Source organism: Hyperolius riggenbachi, unplaced genomic scaffold, assembly GCF_040937935.1.
Source record: "Hyperolius riggenbachi isolate aHypRig1 unplaced genomic scaffold, aHypRig1.pri scaffold_181, whole genome shotgun sequence".
NCBI lineage: Eukaryota > Metazoa > Chordata > Amphibia > Anura > Hyperoliidae > Hyperolius > Hyperolius riggenbachi.
Window position 1 is genome coordinate 55,001 of NW_027152392.1, and position 20,874 is coordinate 75,874.

Consider the following 20,874-nt stretch of genomic DNA (forward strand, 5'->3'; position numbering starts at 1 on the left):
AGTGTGTGTACGTGAGTGTGTGTGTATGTACGTGAGTGTGAGTGTGTGTGTGTATGTACGTGAGTGTGAGTGTGTGTGCGTGAGTGTGTGTGCGTGAGTGTGTGTGCGTGAGTGTGTGTGCGTGAGTGTGTGTGCGTGAGTGTGTGTGCGTGAGTGTGTGTGCACGTGAGTGTGTGTGTGTACGTGAGTGTGTGTGTGTACGTGAGTGTGTGTGTGTACGTGAGTGTGTGTGTGTACGTGAGTGTGTGTACGTGAGTGTGTGTGTGTACGTGTGTGTACGTGTGTGTACGTGTGTGTACGTGTGTGTACGTGTGTGTGTATGTGTACACGTGTGTGTGTGTGTGTGTGTGTGTGTGTGTGTGTGTGTGTGTGTGTGTGTGTGTGTGTGTGTGTGTGTGTGTGTACGTGAGTGGGTGCATGTGTGTACGTGAGTGGGTGCATGTGTGTACGTGAGTGGGTGCATGTGTGTACGTGTGTGGGTGCATGTGTGTACGTGTGTGGGTGCATGTGTGTACGTGTGTGGGTGCATGTGTGTACGTGTGTGGGTGCATGTGTGTACGTGTGTGGGTGCATGTGTGTACGTGTGTGGGTGCATGTGTGTACGTGTGTGGGTGCATGTGTGTACGTGTGTGGGTGCATGTGTGTACGTGTGTGGGTGCATGTGTGTACGTGTGTGGGTGCATGTGTGTACGTGTGTGGGTGCATGTGTGTACGTGTGTGGGTGCATGTGTGTACGTGTGTGGGTGCATGTGTGTACGTGTGTGGGTGCATGTGTGTACGTGTGTGGGTGCATGTGTGTACGTGTGTGGGTGCATGTGTGTGTGTGGGTACATGTGTGTGTGCGTGAGTGTGTGTGCGTGAGTGTGTGTGCGTGAGTGTGTGTGTACATGTGTGTACGTGTGTGGGTACATGTGTGTACGTGTGTGGGTGCGTGTGTGTACGTGTGTGGGTGCGTGTGTGTACGTGTACATGTGTGTGTGGGTACATGTGTGTGTGTGTGTGGGTACATGTGTGTACGTGTGTGGGTGCGTGTGTGTACGTGTACATGTGTGTGTGGGTACATGTGTGTGTGTGTGTGTGGGTACATGTGTGTGTGTGTGTGGGTACATGTGTGTGTGTGGGTACATGTGTGTGTGTGGGTACATGTGTGTGTGTGTGGGTACATGTGTGTACGTGTGGGTACATGTGTGTACGTGAGTGTGTGTACGTGAGTGTGTGTACGTGAGTGTGTGTACGTGTGTGCGTGTACGTGTGTACGTGTGTACGTGTGTGCGTGTACGTGAGTGCGTGTGCGTGTGCGTGTACGTGAGTGCGTGTGCGTGTGCGTGTACGTGAGTGCGTGTGCGTGTACGCGAGTGCGTGTGCGTGTACGCGAGTGCGTGTGCGTGTACGCGAGTGCGTGTACGCGAGTGTGTGTGCGTGTACGCGAGTGTGTGTGCGTGTACGCGAGTGTGTGCGTGTACGCGAGTGTGTGCGTGTACGCGAGTGTGTGCGTGTACGCGAGTGTGTGCGTGTACGCGAGTGTGTGCGTGTACGCGAGTGTTTTCCCCTATATATTTCAAGCAAAATGACCTGTGATAGCTTTACAGCTCTCAAATCTAAAAATCCTGTCGACTTTTATTACTTCAGTCTTGCCTTTTTAATAGTCAAGCTTGGTGTAATTGCCTTCTTAAAACAGAAGGAAATTTGCAATAATTCAGTTATAAATGAACATTTGTGGTTACCCACAATGCACACCTACTAAATATGCAAATTATCCCTTTTTGCCCTTGTTAAGCCAAGCAAGCATCCAGATCCGCTGGTTTATAGCAAGCCTATAGCTTTAAGTTTTACACAGCCATATCAAACCCACATGTAGACAGCCTGTTTCGGACTTTTGGTCCTCATCAGTACATGGCAGGGATTGATAAGGCTGTATGAGATAGGGCTTGGACGAGTACAACAGAGTAACCAAGCAGCTCAGGGTGACCCAAACTACTAAGAATGTATAGGGGGATAAAAGGAACCAAAAAGCCCTCCTACTAAAAAAGCAAAGCTTGGTGTAATTGCCTTCTTAAAACAGAAGGAAATTTGCAATAATTCAGTTATAAATGAACATTTGTGGTTACCCACAATGCACACCTACTAAATATGCAAATTATCCCTTTTTGCCCTTGTTAAGCCAAGCAAGCATCCAGATCCGCTGGTTTATAGCAAGCCTATAGCTTTAAGTTTTACACAGCCATATCAAACCCACATGTAGACAGCCTGTTTCGGACTTTTGGTCCTCATCAGTACATGGCAGGGATTGATAAGGCTGTATGAGATAGGGCTTGGACGAGTACAACAGAGTAACCAAGCAGCTCAGGGTGACCCAAACTACTAAGAATGTATAGGGGGATAAAAGGAACCAAAAAGCCCTCCTACTAAAAAAGCAAAGCTTGGTGTAATTGCCTTCTTAAAACAGAAGGAAATTTGCAATAATTCAGTTATAAATGAACATTTGTGGTTACCCACAATGCACACCTACTAAATATGCAAATTATCCCTTTTTGCCCTTGTTAAGCCAAGCAAGCATCCAGATCCGCTGGTTTATAGCAAGCCTATCCAGATCCGCTGGTTTATAGCAAGCCTATAGCTTGCTATAAACCAGCGGATCTGGATGCTTGCTTGGCTTAACAAGGGCAAAAAGGGATAATTTGCATATTTAGTAGGTGTGCATTGTGGGTAACCACAAATGTTCATTTATAACTGAATTATTGCAAATTTCCTTCTGTTTTAAGAAGGCAATTACACCAAGCTTTGCTTTTTTAGTAGGAGGGCTTTTTGGTTCCTTTTATCCCCCTATACATTCTTAGTAGTTTGGGTCACCCTGAGCTGCTTGGTTACTCTTTTAATAGTCAGTAATAACACTTCTCATATTTTTCTCATTTAATTCCCCTATTGTTCATTTACATAACACTTACTGCAAATTTAAGACCAGAAAGATCAACATCTGCTTCTTGAAGCCAGTCGTAGAAATCCTGAGCATTGTCTGTAGGATCCCCTTCACCATACGTGGCCATACAGAAGACAGCAAGGGAGTTTTCTATTTCAGTAAGACGACTCAGATCTGCCTAAAGTAAGACCATACATAGAATACACTAGTATAATGAAAAACTTAAACAAATGGCACTAAGTTTTAGTCCTGTACAATCTTGTCACCATATGGCTGGGCACATAGCCAGCTCTCCTTCTTAATGTGCTGCTCCATTTGCATTTGTACTGGAATAAGATACTCTGTTCCTCAAGTGCTAGGGCCATTATAAACATAACAAGCCTTCTGACAATGTTGGAGCTGCTACTGCAGTTCTCATATATCACAAGTTAAAGTGCTGTCAGTGACAAATGGAAAGGTCTGTCTGCCCCTCATTGTTTGACTGCTTTGTTTACCATGAGAAAATGTGGTCTGAGTACTGCTGGTGTAAAAGGCTGCTTTTAATCATTCATGCTACTTGGATGCATAGTTCTCTTTTTCTTAGGTCTTAAAGCAGAGCTACAGGCAACACACCAAAAATGGCACCAACCGTTACTACATTGATATTTTAAATAAATCCTACAGCTGTTCTATGATAAAATCATTTATTTTTTGTTTTGCTAGTGAAATGAGAAGATTTTATTTTGCTGACTGGAAGATGCAGCATCATGAAGGGAGTTATTGTATCCTGCGGTTTTGCTTTTACTTACATTGTGAGCAGTTATGGGTCAAGAATCCTCAAGAAACCTTCAACCAAACTTTTTGGATAACATCTAAATAACATATAAAGCTTTTAAATTGCAGATATAAGGAAAGCAGACCTGTATATCCTTCCCTGAAAACATTTTTACATCTATTCGGTGATGCAGAACATCCAGCCATCCACTATTTATATATGGACCATGGTACCAGAGTTGCATTAAATGGACTTCATTACACTTTAAGCTACCTGCCAACTTGAGAGAATTGTCAGGCAGGTCCAGACTCTTCAGTCTGCACATTGACCCCTGTACAGGCATGCAAGTGGCGCTCTGCTGACTCATTCAGACAAAAACAAAACACGGTTGATAGCTGCTTCCTCCAGGGATCAGCGCACTTCATAGTAGATACCTTTACATACATCAGACTATCACAAAAACTGAGTAACAAATGTCTAATGTTTCTATCAAGGTTTTCATGGACAAAAAAGGCTCGGGGGAAGTATGGAAGTAACAGTGCCCATTACAGGTATCATCTCAAGATGGAACACTGGAGCCCCCTGACAACCAGCAATTGGCAATTTTTCAGCGATAGAGTTTTGTGATTCTCATTCAAGTGAATGATAATTACGACAATCGCTACAAAAATGCTACATGCAGCACATTTGCGATCTTCAGAAATCGCAAACGTGCCACAATTGCTGCAGTGTAAGTAATTCCATAGGGTTATTTGTGCAGCAGGGCTTTGCTAATCACCAGCGATTAACAAAGCATGAATTGCAGGCAGAAAGTGCCCGAGTGTGAACTCAGCTCAATGGAGGCTTTTTTGGCCAATTTAGCATAGCCAACATTCTCAGCTCAAAATACAGAAAGACTTAGCTCATCAATCATACATTGCTAAATTCAACTCATGTATATCCAGGGAACGGCTGTCCCATGGCAAATCCAGCGATTTGCAGCTCAGTTACTCGGAAATGAACGTTCTGCAGCATTCTGAGTTAGCTCCATAATTAGAGCTCAGATATCTCCACTCACCATTTCAAACTCTTCTGGATCAGCCGCCATACCACGCATGCCATAACGGTGAGCATCTTTTGAAAGTCGATTGGCAAATTCCTCTGCTGTTCCTGTTTGAGAACCATAAAATACAACTATATTTTTCCCCTAGACACAAAAAAAAAAACAAAGGAGAAAAAAAAAAAGTTTGAAGGGAATCTGTGGAACATATAATCATGAGGCAACATGGTTTGCAAGCCAGTTACACATACCTATTACAACATTAGATTATAGTCAGCTATACACGTCGCATACTAATTTGCCATTAGATTTCACTCTAATACTAAAGTTTATTCCTAACTCATCAGTAAAAGCACCAATGTATGACCAGCTTCAGGATTATTTCTTGGAAAACTCAACGTTTTGAATCTATTTGCTAGTTGGAAAATAGTTCAGACAACTGGTTCTTCCCAACCAGCTACCAACAGTGTGTAGCTATCACTTAGTTTCAAGGTCATTTCTGACCATTTAGGCTACTGAAAACTAGGGATGGTCAACATACAAGTCATTCTGAGTTGATGCAGATTGCATGGCAATTTACGCAGCTTGAAAATGGATCAAATTGCAGTGTCTTGATTCCATTGGCCCAACCCCCTTGCCCAAAATATACAGCCCAGCTTATGTAACTACACACGAGCTTTCAGTAAATGGTAAAAAAAAAAGTGAACCAGACACTGCACATAACAAACAATAGATTATTTCATCAATCAGAAAATCACTTCCTGTTTTGTGCAGCCAGGCACTCCTTCCATGGCTGTCCATAAAGCTATGGCTTAGTGGCACTCACTGAAATGTGCTGGTCACATTTTCACCCCCAAAAAGGGTTAACACTCGGTCTCTTACTTACCTGAACTGGTTTTCTGATTGTGCACATGATAAACAGCTGATTAGTGCAGCAGTGCCGGGTTCATTGTTGCCTGCAACTGTGAAGGGCGCAGTTTGTTTCACTAAACCACCATTGCTCAAAGTAGCTGTGCTGAATGCATTCCCATTCGCACACAAGCTTTCAGAATAGAATTACTTGGTAATAGGGATGGTGATATTTCTGTGTTCATTTTATCTGAATGTATGCAGTTTGGAAACCGACCAAATGCAGCAATTTCCAAACTGCATAAAGTAGCATCAACTGAATCTTTAGTGCCTCACTGACTAACCCTACTTGACCATAAGAATCTTAGCTGATAACCGGGTAAGGTACCAGGTGGCACACAGCCAATATGTACACAGAATGTGTTGCCCAGAAAATTATTTTGAGCAACATTTTTGGAATAATCACTATACAGACATGGTGTTCTGAACCCATCCAATCAGTGTGTACTGCTCTGGTGGAGGGGAGAGGGGGAGACAGGGGGGACTTAATGCTGCAAGAACTTCTTGCACCGAACAATATCACTACAAGTAGGCCAGCAATGCTGTGGGGATAGCTGTATGCAGTTAAGATTTCCAACCGAAACAAGAATGATCAGTTTAACCAAGGAAAATCTAAAATCTGCAAGTAGCTTATTTAGAGAGAATACTTCTGCACACTGTAGAAAATGTATACTTCTGTACCAGCTCACTAAAGGGTAGGGAAGAGACATGCAAATTTAAATCTGACTCTTGGTTGTTGCAACAGAGTCACTGGATAACAATTTCTTCCAGGGAAAAATACTTTTATGCTGAGGACTGCCTAATAATCAGCAGGGCTGCCAGGCAACTGGTATTGTTTAAAAGGAAATAAATATGTCAGTCTCCATATCACTCTCACCTCGGGTTCACTTTAAGTAGACATCCCAGACAACAGGTCTGCTTCCAATGTTTACCAACTAGAATGTAAGGTTTTGATGTGCGTAATGGGTGTGAGTTCCAATCATTTGAAACGCATAAGATAACTTTTGGTATGTTAAGCTGCAAATATTTGATTTCACTAAATCTGAGTGATTCATGCAGATATGTCTCAGCTTGAGACATACAATAAATGTTTATATAACTCTGGGCTGATTTCTGCAAGCTAACAAAATTACAAATAAAAGCATATGGCCACTGTGGACTCCCGGGACTTACTTTGGTTATGTTCGTAACGGTTGTTACCGTAGTAATGTTTACAATACTCGAGTACTGTAGGTCGAGCTAATAGCGTAACTCCCAGTACATGTTGCCGGAAGTAATGGTAATCGTCTGTGCATCAGGCCCATAGTCTCTCTAGATCCCAACAGCCAATGTTCTTAAGTTTGAATGAGGACTAACACATGCCCACATAAGGTAACCTTTCTATAATCATTTTTGTATCTCATGGTTTAAAAGGAAACAAAAAAAAACAATGTATGCCCAATATGTTGCTGCTTATCCCTCCTTCACATCCAGTTCATGCCTATTATTGTGACCAGCAGATTCTGTATATTATCCCCACTAGCAGTTTAAATAATAAGAAATTACACTCATTTGATTATGAAAAAAAAAGTCTTAATGGGGCAGTATGGCAAGAATACTGATATTTTGGCAACTCTGCTAACATACTTAATCAGAAGAACATGAGTTTGCAAGCAGATTTTTCTATTTAAAAAGTCTTGTAAATATTGTATTTTACATCTGACAGCTCCTCTCCCATCAGAAAGCAGCCTTTTCAAAGGATAGACGTTTCCTCACTTTGTTTGCTGTAACTGCTTTTTCTATCCCTCTCTCCTAAGCAGCAGCAGCGGTTTTACAGCTGAACTCAGTCCTGCACACAGGGCTCTGAGAGCTGCCCTGTGTAGTTGCTGTTGAAAAACCTCAGAATTGAACTCACAACTTTATGTGTCAAAAGCAGTTTCATTACCACCAAGTTCCCAGCTAGAGGTGAATGTTTCACTCATTTTTCAGTCCAGTCATTTCAGCACTGGTCCTTCCAGAGGTAGAATTAGATTTGCTGTAATGACCGGACAACATAGTGGTAAATAAATTGCCACTTACACATTAGGTTGCGAGTTTAAATTTTGATAGTTGACTAATTTAGCTGCTTGATTTACAAACTTTGCATGATTTTAACAGCAACTACATAGAACAGCCAAAGACATCCCTCTGTGCAGTATCAAGTTCATTTGTTGTTCAGTTCAAAAGCTAGCTCCACCCTATGACGAATATACAACGGAGCATCCATTGCTGACACCGCTCAGGTTCCTCTGCCATGTGGAAAAGTGCCGCAACACTGATGGCAGCCCCAGCAAAAGCATACTAGTAGGGCTCCCTAATGGACTGAGTGGTGAAGGGGAGGATTCCTGTTGGTCTGTTTTTAACCAGTGGTGAGCCCCAGCAGTATGCTTTTTTTTGGGGCCCCTCCATCAGTATTGTGGTGCTTGCCCCTAGCGACAGCAGAAGTGTCAACCCAATTGGCAGCGAGAAGGTAATAGATTAAGGCAGAAGAAGGCGACAGAAGGTAAAAGAACAGAAAAAGTGCAAGAACTTGTACAGCAAATAGTCTAGTGAGAATGGACAGGTCTATTCTCATAGGCTTGCATTGCTTCCATTGACATCTGCAGTTAGCATTGTATTCCTGCTTACCCTGCATGCAAGCTGCTCCACAGTCCAAATCCCTCCTCCCCCGCACATAGCAACAGTACATGATGTTAGCCAAGGGATTGGTCTATGTGACCCTGTACCCAGAATGGTCATCCTAGCTATTGAGTGCCAAACATTGCAGGTGACAGTAACGGTGTGTGTGGGCGTTTACCCCACCTCTACATTTGTTCCTCCCTGCAACACTATACACTGAAATGCCAGGCAGAGACTTAAAAATCTGAACTGAGCAGGAGGCAAGTCCCATGTAACTGACCTAATTTAAAGACGCTGCCCGAGTTGTAAAGATATTATGATCTTAGGGGGTTAAAGACACTAACAGAATTTTCAGCCTTATTTCTTCTATCCTATAAGTTCCTATACCTGTTCTAATGTGGTCTGTCTTACTGCAGCCTTTCCTATTTGCACAGTGGCTGTATTATCTCGGTTATATAATCTAATCTTCTTTCCTCTAACAGCTTTGTCGGGCTCAGGCACTCAGGCAGGAATGTGCTACTCTGTGATAGGATAGAAGCTATACACACCCTCTCCAGGCCCCCTGCAGGCTCTGTATGAGTCACAGACTGAGCTCCTCTCAGCCTATCACATGCCATGTCTTTTGTTTGTAAACACTGCCTAAAACTGGCAATTACAAGCCAGGATTGCAGCAGGGAGTGGCAGAAACCGTACAGAGGGGCCCAGGAGAGCATCATGAATAGAATGGTATGCTTTTTACTGTAAGAATTTTAGAGAACAGATTCTCTTTAAAATGGAAGTAATCAGTTAATGACCGGAAAGGTGTTTTACCTGCAGATATTATGACACTTCTGGTGATTAGATTGCCATATTATGTAAAAGCAGTAGTGTTGTACCGTGTTAGCCATCAGTAAAAGCAAGAATTTTTGAATCAGGATGATACCATTTATTGGCTAACTTAGAGATGAATAAACAGTGAGCTTTTGGCTTATAAAAAGCCTTCGTTGGACGAATATCATCCTGATTCAAAACTTCATATTATGTAAGTGACACCAGCTTAAATGAGGGGGGTTTACCCATCTCCAGTAACTGCCACTTTTTCCAGTAATTATTATCAATAAATGAGAATCATTAGGCCTATAAAGTAGCAACCCCGCATGACCACCAAATAGTGTTTCGCCACTTTGGGAAAAAAAACAAAAAAAAAAACAAAAACATTGTACACTTTCCTTTGTTCAGATTCAAACAACCATCAACTTCTGTAGCCAAACTCTAAATAGCAGCAGAGGGCTTTAATTGGCACCAGGGGTTCAGCTATTAATTGGCTGAAACCCCCGATATTGGCAGAGGGAGTATGATAGCGACACACAGAGTACAGATACTATTGTAGCCCAGAGTTGCCCAACTCCAGTCCTCAAGGGCCAAGATCCTCACACATTTTTTGGCACAGCTAAAATTAAATTAATAGGACTGAATCTGGAAAGGTGAGGTTCATCACGTAGAACATACTTCTCCATTTCTCAGTCTATCCTAAACATTGGCATGGATATGGCCCTTGAGGACTGGAGCTTGACAACCTGATGTAGCTGAACCTCACATGGTAGATGAGGAGGTTAGTGTTAGGAGTAGGTTAGGGCTGGGGGTTAGTGTCAGGCATAAGTAGGGAGGGAGGGGTTTAGTGCAAGAGATGGCTTAGGTCAGGTAGAATATCAGTAACGTTACCAATATTTTACTCTTGGCATTATCCGATGCCCAAACTTGTGGGCGCTTTAGATGTAGGACCGTTGATCCCCTTCTTTACATGCCCGTCTGCCTAATGAAGCTTCCACAGCACAAGAAAAATGTTAAGCTGCTCTTACTAAATGAACACTTCCAACATGATCCAGATATTGTTTAAAAAGTACATACATCACAAGATAAAACTCACCGTTTTTTTCATTTTTTCCACAAAGCTGCTCTCCCTGGAAGAGGATGTCCTGCAAATTGAATATAATATAATAAGCATAACCTAATTTCAAAATGGAGATCTATATTTTGTGTGTGTGTACGTGTGTGTGTGTGTGTGTACGTGTGTGTGTGTGTGTGTGTACGTGTGTGTACGTGTGTGTGTGTGTGTGTGTACGTGTGTGTGTGTGTGTACGTGTGTGTGTGTACGTGTGTGTGTACACGTGTGTGTGTGTACACGTGTGTGTAAGTGTGTGTGTACACGTGTGTGTACGTGTGTGTGTGTGTACGTGTGTGTGTGTGTACGTGTGTGTGTGTACGTGTGTACGTGTGTGTGTACGTGTGTGTGTACGTGTGTACGTGTGTGTGTACACGTGTGTACGTGTGTGTGTACACGTGTGTACGTGTGTGTGTGTGTACGTGTGTGTGTGTGTGTGTACGTGTGTGTGTGTGTGTGTGTACGTGTGTGTGTGTGTGTGTACGTGTGTGTGTGTGTACGTGTGTGTGTGTGTGTGTGTACGTGTGTGTGTGTGTGTGTGTACGTGTGTGTGTGTGTGTGTGTACGTGTGTGTGTGTGTGTGTGTACGTGTGTGTGTGTGTGTGTGTGTACGTGTGTGTGTGTGTGTACGTGTGTGTGTGTGTGTGTGTGTACGTGTGTGTGTGTGTACGTGTGTGTGTGTGTGTGTACGTGTACGTGTGTGTGTGTGTACGTGTGTGTGTGTGTGTGTGTGTACGTGTGTGTGTGTGTGTACGTGTGTGTGTGTGTGTGTACGTGTGTGTGTGTGTGTGTACGTGTGTGTGTGTGTGTGTACACGTGTGTGTGTGTGTACACGTGTGTGTGTACGTGTGTGTGTACGTGTGTACACGTGTGTGTGTGTACGTGTGTGTGTACGTGTGTACACGTGTGTGTGTGTGTACACGTGTGTGTGTGTGTACGTGTGTGTGTGTGTGTGTGTGTGTGTGTGTGTGTGTGTGTGTGTGTGTGTGTGTGTGTGTACGTGTGTACGTGTGTGTGTGTGTGTACGTGTGTACGTGTGTACGTGTGTACGTGTGTACGTGTGTACGTGTGTGTGTGTGTGTACGTGTGTGTGTACGTGTGTGTGTGTGTGTGTGTGTACGTGTGTGTGTGTGTGTACGTGTGTGTGTGTGTACACACGTGTGTGTGTGTACACGTGTGTGTGTACGTGTGTGTGTACGTGTGTGTGTGTACGTGTGTACACGTGTGTACACGTGTGTGTGTACGTGTGTGTGTGTATGTGTATGTGTGTGTGTGTGTGTGTGTGTGTGTGTGTGTGTGTGTGTGTGTGTGTACGTGTGTACGTGTGTGTGTGTGTACGTGTGTGTGTGTACGTGTGTGTGTGTACGTGTGTGTGTGTACGTGTGTGTGTGTGTACGTGTGTGTGTGTGTACGTGTGTGTGTGTGTGTGTGTGTGTGTGTGTGTGTGTGTGTGTGTGTGTGTGCGTGTGTGTGTACGTGTGTGTGTACGTGTGTGTGTGTGTGTGTGTGTGTGTACGTGTGTGTGTGTGTACGTGTGTGTGTGTGTACGTGTGTGTGTGTGTACATGTGCGTGTGTGTGCGTGTGTGTACGTGTGCGTACGTGTGCGTGTGTGTACGTGTGCGCGTGCGTACGTGTGCGTGTGTACGTGTGTGTGTGTGTACGTGTGCTTTCATTAGAAATTGCGATAACATTTGATCAAATACAAGGGAAACATAGAACACATACAAGAGTATCTTTGCATCTTTCTCCAGCTGAATTACAACTTCTTCCCTGTTCTAATGTGGGAGAGCATCTTCCCTGTGCAGCTCTGCATTTATTTTAGAAAGTGCATATGTAGCATTCACTGTGATATCAAAGAACAACTAAGCAAGCATTCTTGAAGTGGGAACCTCCAGGTGTCAGATGGTTATCCAGCCAACCCTCAAACATGCCCTCGGGTTCAATCAAAATGCAATCTATTTGATTTGCTTGGAGCACTTGAGAAAGGGCAGGAGCCCAAAACATTGTTTCAGTCATATGCTGCAATGAATGAATGAATATGGACCACACTTCTAAAGGAGTAAGAGGACTCAAGGGCCCAAATGCAATTACATTTTTCTTAGGAGTTATAACCTCGTAGATAATTTTTCATCTATGTAAAGGGAACCCGAGATGGGCATGAAAGAAAAAAAAAATACATACCTGGGCATCCTACTGCCCCCTCCAGGCAAATCACTCCCTTGCCATCTGGATATTCAGGGATTCACTCCACAAAGTCCTCTGGCCTGGGGCAGGGCCCGGGAGCATTCTGTTCCTGCACAGTACTACACAGGTACAGAAAGCTCCCATACAGGGGAGCGCACGCAGCCAGACTGCACGGGCGCCAACTGGGTCCGACTTGAGGGCTTTGCAAGGCAGATGGACAAAGTTCCAGGAGGAGCAGAAGGACAATGAGGGAATGATTAGCCTGGAGAGGGCTGGAGGAAACCCCAGGTATGTATATTTTTTTCTTTCATGCCCATATAAGATACAATTTCAAATATTTAACACTTTGCAATTGAAAAAGTAGCAAAAAGTAGCTTAAAAAGGACTAACATTATTTTGAGTATTTTCTTACCGGTGGTTTAAACAGCATTTTATTAACAAGTATGAAAATATTGCCTAGGACAGGCATGGGCAAGCTTGGCCCTCCAGCTGTTATGGAACTACAAGTCCCACAATGCATTGCAGGAGTCTTACAGCCACAGTCATGACTCAAATGCATTGTGGGTCTTGTAGTTCCTTAATAGCTGGAGGGCCAAGTTTGCCCATGCCTGACCTAGGAGAAAACTCAGGAGAAAATGCACAGGGACTGCACTGATTATAAAGGGAGCAAGAGGAACTGCAAAGACTACAGTCATAATGGAGGAGGCATTCGGAGCAAATTAATTTATTCTATTATACTGAAGGCCAGAGTGTTCACTAGAAGGTCTGATACTACTATTAAAACTGAAATACTTTGGTACGTTGGTCACAGATCGACAAGACCAGATTCTTTGTAAAAATCCTTGATTGGAAAAATTGAGGGCAAAAAAATAAATAAATAAAACAGATGACGTAACGAAGGGTAAGATGGATAGAAAGCATATGTGAAGCTCTGAACATGTCCATGCAACAGCTGAAAGAAGCAGCAATTGACAGATATCTGGCATGCATGTACATATGGTCATGAAGAGTCGAAGTCTACTAAACAAATGAAGAGGAAATTATAAAGAGCACACTTTCATACAGGAAAATTGATGATTACACTTGTCATTTGGGGGCTACTGTTATTGTTTTTGTTTTGAGGGCTATTGTTGCTGCGTTTATCATTGGAGAATTTATGGTTGCTGCATTTGTCATTCGGGGGCTATTTGTTAGGTGTTTAATGTAATTTTTATGCTGGGCTTCCCAAAGATCTGAAACATTTCTGAAGGGTTCCTCCATGCATAAACAATTGAGGGAAGCTGGTTTATACTATATATCCAAACCCAGAGTTGTCCAAAAGTAAAACATTTATTCGGCACGTATAATACATGACTGGACTTGCAAACAAATTTGACTTTCAAAATGTTTCCTGGAACAGAAGCAGATTGCAAGGAGGAGACTGCCTGCATTACATTTCTTTCCTGTTCAACCCTAAACAAACACCCCTACCCACATAACATTATGTCAAACAAATGTAAACACAAGTACTGAAACAAACATCTGAAATCCTCTCATTTCTTCTTCAATGCATGGCATTCCAAGGTCTGTTGCATAGTCTGCATGGAGGAACCACAAAAATTCTTCCTAAAAAGGGATACAGACAGTAATAAAAAAAAAAAAAAAAAAAACCTGACAGGTTCTATTGCTTTCCCTCATTAAATAAGGGATACTGGGTACCGGGAATAGCCACTAGTACAACATCTGTAAAATTACAAATATTTGGCCAACATGATAGTAGGTTGCGGCGTGCGTACACCTGCGTGCGGCTTTTGAGGAGAGCCAGTGCGGGGGTTGCAGCCAGAGCCTAGCCCTAGTTTACCAATATTTTACTATCACCAAACCTAACTATTCTTGCTTGAACCCCCTTACACAATCATGGCCCAGCCCTAACAGACACATAGCCTGACATATCTGTTGATATATACTCTGTCTTTCCTGCTAAAAGCCCCTTCAGCTTATTTTTGTGATGTTTAAAATCAAAGATTATCGGACGCCGCTGGCGCCCAAATTACCCCCTGGCCGCCGGTATATCCACAACTAACTTCAGTCTACGCATCCCCTATTTTTCTAGACCTATGTGGGCAGAACTTCATAAGCGGATGTCAAATAACATTTAAAGGACAACTTGCAGTGAGAAGAATAAGGAGGCTGCCATATTTATTTCCTTTTAACCAATACCAGTTGCCTGGCAGCCATGCTCATCTATTTGGCTGCAGAAGTGTCTGAATCACACACCTGAAACAAGCATGCAGCTAATCCAGCCAGATCTGACAATGTCAGAAACACCTTATTTGCATATGCTTGTTCAGGGCCTATGGCTAAAAGTATTAGAGACAGAGGAACAGCAGGATAGCCAGGCAACTGGTATTGCTTATAGGGAAATAAATATGGCAGCCTCCATATTCCTCTAACTTCAGTTCTTGCGAGAAGGAGCCCAGCCACTTGCCATTCCCTGCACTTCAGACTGTCACTAAAAACTTCTCACGTGATACTGTATGTGCCTGCCTGCTGGCATTCTAAACTACAGGTATAAAACAAAATATCTGCAGCAACTCTGCCCATTCCCTAAACTCATCTGCTTCTGATGATATGATAACATTTTGAAGACATAATTTTTTATGGCAGAAGCATCATTTCACAAAAGTGAGGTACTAGATTAGCATTTTGCCGCTAGACATTTCCCTCCTTTGCTTCCCTCTACACTAAATCCATTGCCCTTTGTGATAGGTCCTTGTTCACTGGATCATGTGACCTTGGTTAGGTTTTTGATCATTTGTAACAATACTGCCTTCTCTTGTGCAACTGTGTTCCTAAAGAAGTGGCCCCTTGTTTCATGAATTGTGTCAAGCTTTTAAACAGTTTGCTTGTGATATTACATATACTTGTCGGCTATACAGTGTGAGCTGGGCCTCCTGAGCAGTGCTGATTGACATCACTGCTACCCTGAAAGATGTTTTTCCACTAGGAAGCTTGATCATGCTGCAATGCGATTGTGCTTACTGCTATTCCCACTATTACCTTTGATCTAAACTCCTCCCCACTGTACCCAATCTTTCTCACTCCCCACACACACTTTACCCCAAAAACACTGCAAAGTAGTGCAGGGAGCGGAGTAGTATTTACCGGCTTCCTGGCAAATGGCAGCAGAGAAAGTGTGGCTGTGATGCATAAAGGACAACCGCATCGCTGGAGCAGGTAAATATTACAATGTTTTCTGAGCTATTCTGGGTGTGGGTGTTGAGGGAAAGGTGAAGCGGGCATCCAGATACCCCGCCCTCCCACAACGGGGTTTGCAGGGGCTATTGATACGCCCCTGAGTGGGCATTGTTCTCTTGTTTCTATTAGTTTTTGGTCTTACAGTTTGTCATTTGAAATGAAGTGTTAACATGCTTCTCTAGTCTTTCCATGTTCAAGTATTCCCTAAGCAATCTACATTGCTGTTATCTACAAAGCAATTCATTAAGTATTAACAAACAAGTAGGCACCTTGTATTCACAGCATCTTAGGCTCCATGACTAATAACCACATGGGGGGAAAGGGGAAAAAAATTCTCAACACATACTGTACATACAAACACTACAATACACTAACACCACAACAACACAAACTGCATCTTTCTCTGGACTACTCTGTAAAAGTAGACACTAATGGGATATAAGAAAACGTGCAATAAAGTACTAAGATGTAAATAAAGTATGGAACTACTTAAGCTTCTAGTAGCATACTTTTTATTGGATTATTTCTTGTTTTTCTAATCTAAAGTACTAGAAGACCAGCTTTTTTTTTTTTTTTTTTTTTTTTTTTTTTAAGGTGCAAAAGAGATTTTTTTTTATTACAAAGTTACGCAACAGAAAGAATGGTTTAGAAAACCTCTAAGCAAACCATGCAGAGATTATTTAATTTCGCCTAGAAGCAGAATTAACAGACTGAGCATGTCAGCTCCACTCCCCGAGAGAGGAAACATGAGACTTGTGTTCTCACGAGCAGCAAGTTCAAACGGCTTTGGAAACAAAACCAAGTCAGGCTCAGTCCAACTTTCCCAGCTACATCAATACCTTCCCCACAAGTTCATAAATACAGATCACTCTGCAGAGATTCGAGGGCCCATACTACAATCCCAGCCAACAGGTCTGACATGCCGCAAAACTCACCCAACTACTTTGACATCCTCTTGTGGGACTGAGCTGAAGCATCCCATCTTTTTACAATCCTGCAGTACCTTTTCTTCTTAGCTAAGACAGCCTTGTGTTTACGAATTCCCCAGAGACATTAAATTCCCAGCAGCGAGTAACCGGAGGTCCAAATGTCTTTTCATTCTCAAAGCAAGAACTCAGTCTGGATGATCAGACTGCTGCTACAGGCAAGCATTAAATGTTGTTGTAGCCATTTGGGTAATTGGTTCTTAAGTATGTTTTATAAAGCATCCCTCCTACAAGTCATTCAGGCAGCACAAGAGAAAAAGCAAGAGGGAGGAAAAGAGAAAAAAGAAAAAAAAGAATCCTTCACATCTGGCAAGAATGAAAAAAATAATGGGAAGGAAGAATGAAAGATCCCAAGATCCACTGCTTCTTGGCTCCTTCTCCTCCCCTCCTCCTTTCTTCCTCTCCTTGCTCTTTATCTGTGTAGAATAAGTAATCCCACACTCCCCTTCCTTCCGCCACCATCTGGTTTCCCGGGAAACTGTATCACAGACGGGATGCCCTTTCTGGCTTCCCATTTACACGCTCATTTACAAGTTTGTGCCCTTTTAAATGTCTGACAATTTTGGCCTGCAGTTATTACAAATGCACAACAAATACATTTTACAGCCTTCATATGCAAATAGTGAATGGAAAACCAAAATAAATGAATCCTTCCCTTCTTGGAAGGTTTCTATATTTCCTTTCAAGAAACTTTTAGGTTTCATTTGCAGATTAATATGTTTTTTTAGTACTTCATTATTAAACACATTTTATTTGGTTTTTTTTTGTTTCAACACCAGTGTGAGACTGATGGGAAGCTGGAGGCTGGGGGAATAAGACAGCCCTCAAACAGCCTTGAGGAGCTACTGTATGAAAAAGTAACAGCCTACATACAGGCAAGGCCAGATTTATAGTTTTTCTGCTGCTAGGCCAACTTATTGGGCCCGATTCATCAAGCTGCACTGCATAGCAGCGCAGCTTAATGTGAAGGAGTCCCCGCTTTGCCTCCCTTACATAGCAGCGCTCACTGCTATGTAAGGAGCGTGCATTCCTTAGTTACATGCATTGCATACATAGCAACGTGCGTAGCTAACTGTGGGCAGTTCTGTTAAGTATCGTTACTTCACTCGCACCCGCTACTATGTTAATGTACATAGTTGTAACTATGTAAATTAACATAGTAGCAGCTGCAAGTGAAGTATCGCGGTAATGATACTTCCTAGGACTGCCCGCAGTTAAAGTTACGCGCATTGCTATGTACACAATGTGCGCAACTAAAGGCGGCACAATTTTTACATAGCAGTGAGCGCTGCTATGTAAGGGAGGCAAAGCGGGTGCTCCTTCACATTAAGCTGCGCTGCTGAGCAGTACAGCTTGATGAATCAGGCCCATTGTTCCTTATCCATGTGCAACAGCTCCCCTCATTCCATGTAGGGTGATGTTGCACACATGAGTAACATTTACGTACAGCAGCCCCTCTCTTAAGTACTGCTCCATTTAGCATATCCTGCTACCCATTTTCAACCTCCCTTTTCAATAAGCTGGCTTTTCTTCAATAATCAACAACCCCTTTTCCATGTTCAGCTGCCCGTTGGCCAGCAGCCGCCCAAAGCATGGGCCTTTGTGGCCATTCCAGAAATAGTTCACCATGGGCTGACCAAGCAAATCCAGCAGCTATTGCATTCAAACAACGCTTGCCTTTGTGCACTGGGCCCCTAGCTTGGTTACATCTTCATAACTTTCCAAACCTTGAATTGCATCATAACTTTATCATTGAGTCAATTTCCTCTTTCTATGTATAACAATAAGCCATCACTTGCCAACCCTTAACGCCCGTACACCCGCTTGCCGGGGATTGGGACCCACCCCCTTGGGCGACATCACAGGGCAGACACTGTACAGATGGACTGCAGGAGTAACCTAACACGGCAGTGGGGTGTGTGGAGAGGACAACTCCCCTGGTCATTGCTCAGCATAATTGATGCGCGGTATGGATCTAGAGGCCGAGCATAGACTGCTGTACGGTGTTATCCACTGCCACGTATGAGTTCAGAGTGTATGGGGCTTTATTGTCTTGGGTCTCGTAGAGTCTGAGTATGATTCTTTTGTGGGTGTCTGCTCTCATTTGGTGAATGGTCTGTTTGTCATGTTACATTTATTGCCAAATGATTTTAATTTTTTACATTTATAGCTGCCTGGACACTGTTTCAATTGACTTTATGAACTGTAACTAAGGTTTATATGTGGAGTAGGGCTTAGTTTTTACAGTGGCTTGCAAAAGTATTCGGCCCCCTTGAAGTTTTCCACATTTTGTCACATTACTGCCACAAACATGAATCAATTTTATTGGAATTCCACGTGATAGACCAATACAAAGTGGTGTACACGTGAGAAGTGGAACGAAAATCATACAGGATTCCAAACATTTTTTACAAATAAATAACTGCAAAGTGGGGTGTGCGTAATTAGTCAGCCCCCTGAGTCAATACTTTGTAGAACCACCTTTCGCTGTAATTACAGCTGCCAGTATTTTAGGGTATGTCTCTACCAGCTTTGCACATCTAGAGACTGAAATCCTTGCCCATTCTTCTTTGCAAAACAGCTCTAGCTCAGTCAGATTAGATGGACAGCGTTAGTGAACAGCAGTTTTCAGATCTTACCACAGATTCTCGATTGGATTTAAATCTGGACTTTGGCTGGGCCATTCTAACACATGGATACGTTTTATTTTAAACCATTCCATTGTTGCCCTGGCTTTATGTTTAGGGTTGTTGTCCTGTTGGAAGGTGAACCTCCACCCCAGTCTCAAGCCTTTTGCAGACTCCAAGAGGTTTTCTTCCAAGATTGCCCTGTATTTGGCTCCAATCTTCCCATCAACTCTGATCAGCTTCCCGGTCCCTGCTGAAGAGAAGCACCCCCAGAGCATGACGCTGCCACCACCATATTTGACAGTGGGGATGGTGTGTTCAGAGTGATGTGCAGTGTTAGTTTTCCGCCACACATAGCGTTTTGCATTTTGGCCAAAAAGTTCCATTTTGGTCTCATCTGACCAGAGCACCTTCTTCCACATGGTTGCTGTGTCCCCCACATGGCATGTGGCAAACTGCAAACGGGACTTCTTATGCTTTTCTGTTAACAATGGCTTTCTTCTTGTCACTCTTCCATAAAGGCCAACTTTGTGCAGTGCACGACTAATAGTTGTCCTATGGACAGATTCCCCCACCTGAGCTGTAGATCTCTGCAGCTCGTCCAGAGTCACCATGGGCCTCTTGACTGCATTTCTAATCAGCGCTCTCCTTGTTTGGCCTGTGAGTTTAGGTGGATGGCCTTGTCTTGGTAGGTTTACAGTTGTGCCATACTCCTTCCATTTCTGAATGATCACTTGGACAGTGCTCCATGCGATGTTCAAGGCTTTGGAAATCTTTTTATAGCCTAAGCCTGCTTTAAATTTCTCAATAACCTTATCCCTGACCTGTCTGGTGTGTTCTTTGGACTTCATGGTGTTGTTGCTCCCAATATTCTCTTAGACAACCTCTGAGGCTGACACATGGCAGCTGTGTTTGTACTGACATTAGATTACACACAGGTGCACTCTATTTAGTCATTAGCACTCATCAGGCAATGTCTATGGGCAACTGACTGCACTCAGACCAAAGGGGGCTGAATACTTATGCACACCCCACTTTGCAGTTATTTATTTGTAAAAAATGTTTGGAATCATGTAGGATTTTCATTCCACGTCTCATGTGTACACCACTTTGTATTAGTCTTTCATGTGAAATTCCAATAAAATTGATTCAGCTTTGTGGCAGTAATGTGACAAAATGTTGAAAACTTCAAGGGGGCCGAATACTTTTGCAAGCCACTGTAAGTGTCCTGAAAATCCCTAAAAAATTATGCTAGGGTTTTTATGGGGGGTAGGGCTTATTTTCAGGGAAACTGTATCTCCACATAGATCGTATGTTCTCTCCGTGTCTGGGTAGATTTTTTCCAGGCCCTACTCTTTCCTTTGACATCCCAGAAACAAAACAGATAAGTTGATTGGCTTCCCCCTAAATTGGCCCAGAACTCTGATGGACATATGACTATGGCAAGGATTAGATTGTGAGCCTCTCTGAGGGACAATTAGTGACATGACTGCCAGCGATATATAAATACTAAGTAATAAGCAACTATAGCATCAACTCAGAATTATTAATATCTGATACGACAGATCACCTCTAATGTTCAGTAGAGATGGTCAATGAGATGCATGCTTACATGCAAGTGAATGCAAATCGTATGCAGCTTGGAATTGGGACAATCAAAAA

The 20,874-nt window shown here is 43.0% G+C and overlaps 1 protein-coding gene across 5 annotated transcripts in view; it reads right to left on the bottom strand.

Annotated features, from left to right (window-relative positions):
- Positions 1-20,874, bottom strand: part of POR (cytochrome p450 oxidoreductase) — a 158,718-nt gene that overhangs the window by 44,709 nt on the left and 93,135 nt on the right. For 4 of the 5 annotated variants that reach the window (XM_068264845.1, XM_068264842.1, XM_068264843.1 and 1 more), the window contains exons 3-5: positions 10,163-10,211; positions 4,729-4,857; positions 2,946-3,095 (exon numbers count right to left, since the gene is read on the bottom strand). In XM_068264845.1, coding sequence (XP_068120946.1) covers positions 2,946-3,095; positions 4,729-4,857; positions 10,163-10,211 — 328 coding nt within the window. Of the gene's footprint in view, positions 1-2,945; positions 3,096-4,728; positions 4,858-10,162; positions 10,212-16,534; positions 16,902-20,874 lie in introns of those variants that run through there. The other variant, XM_068264847.1, reaches the window with a different exon arrangement.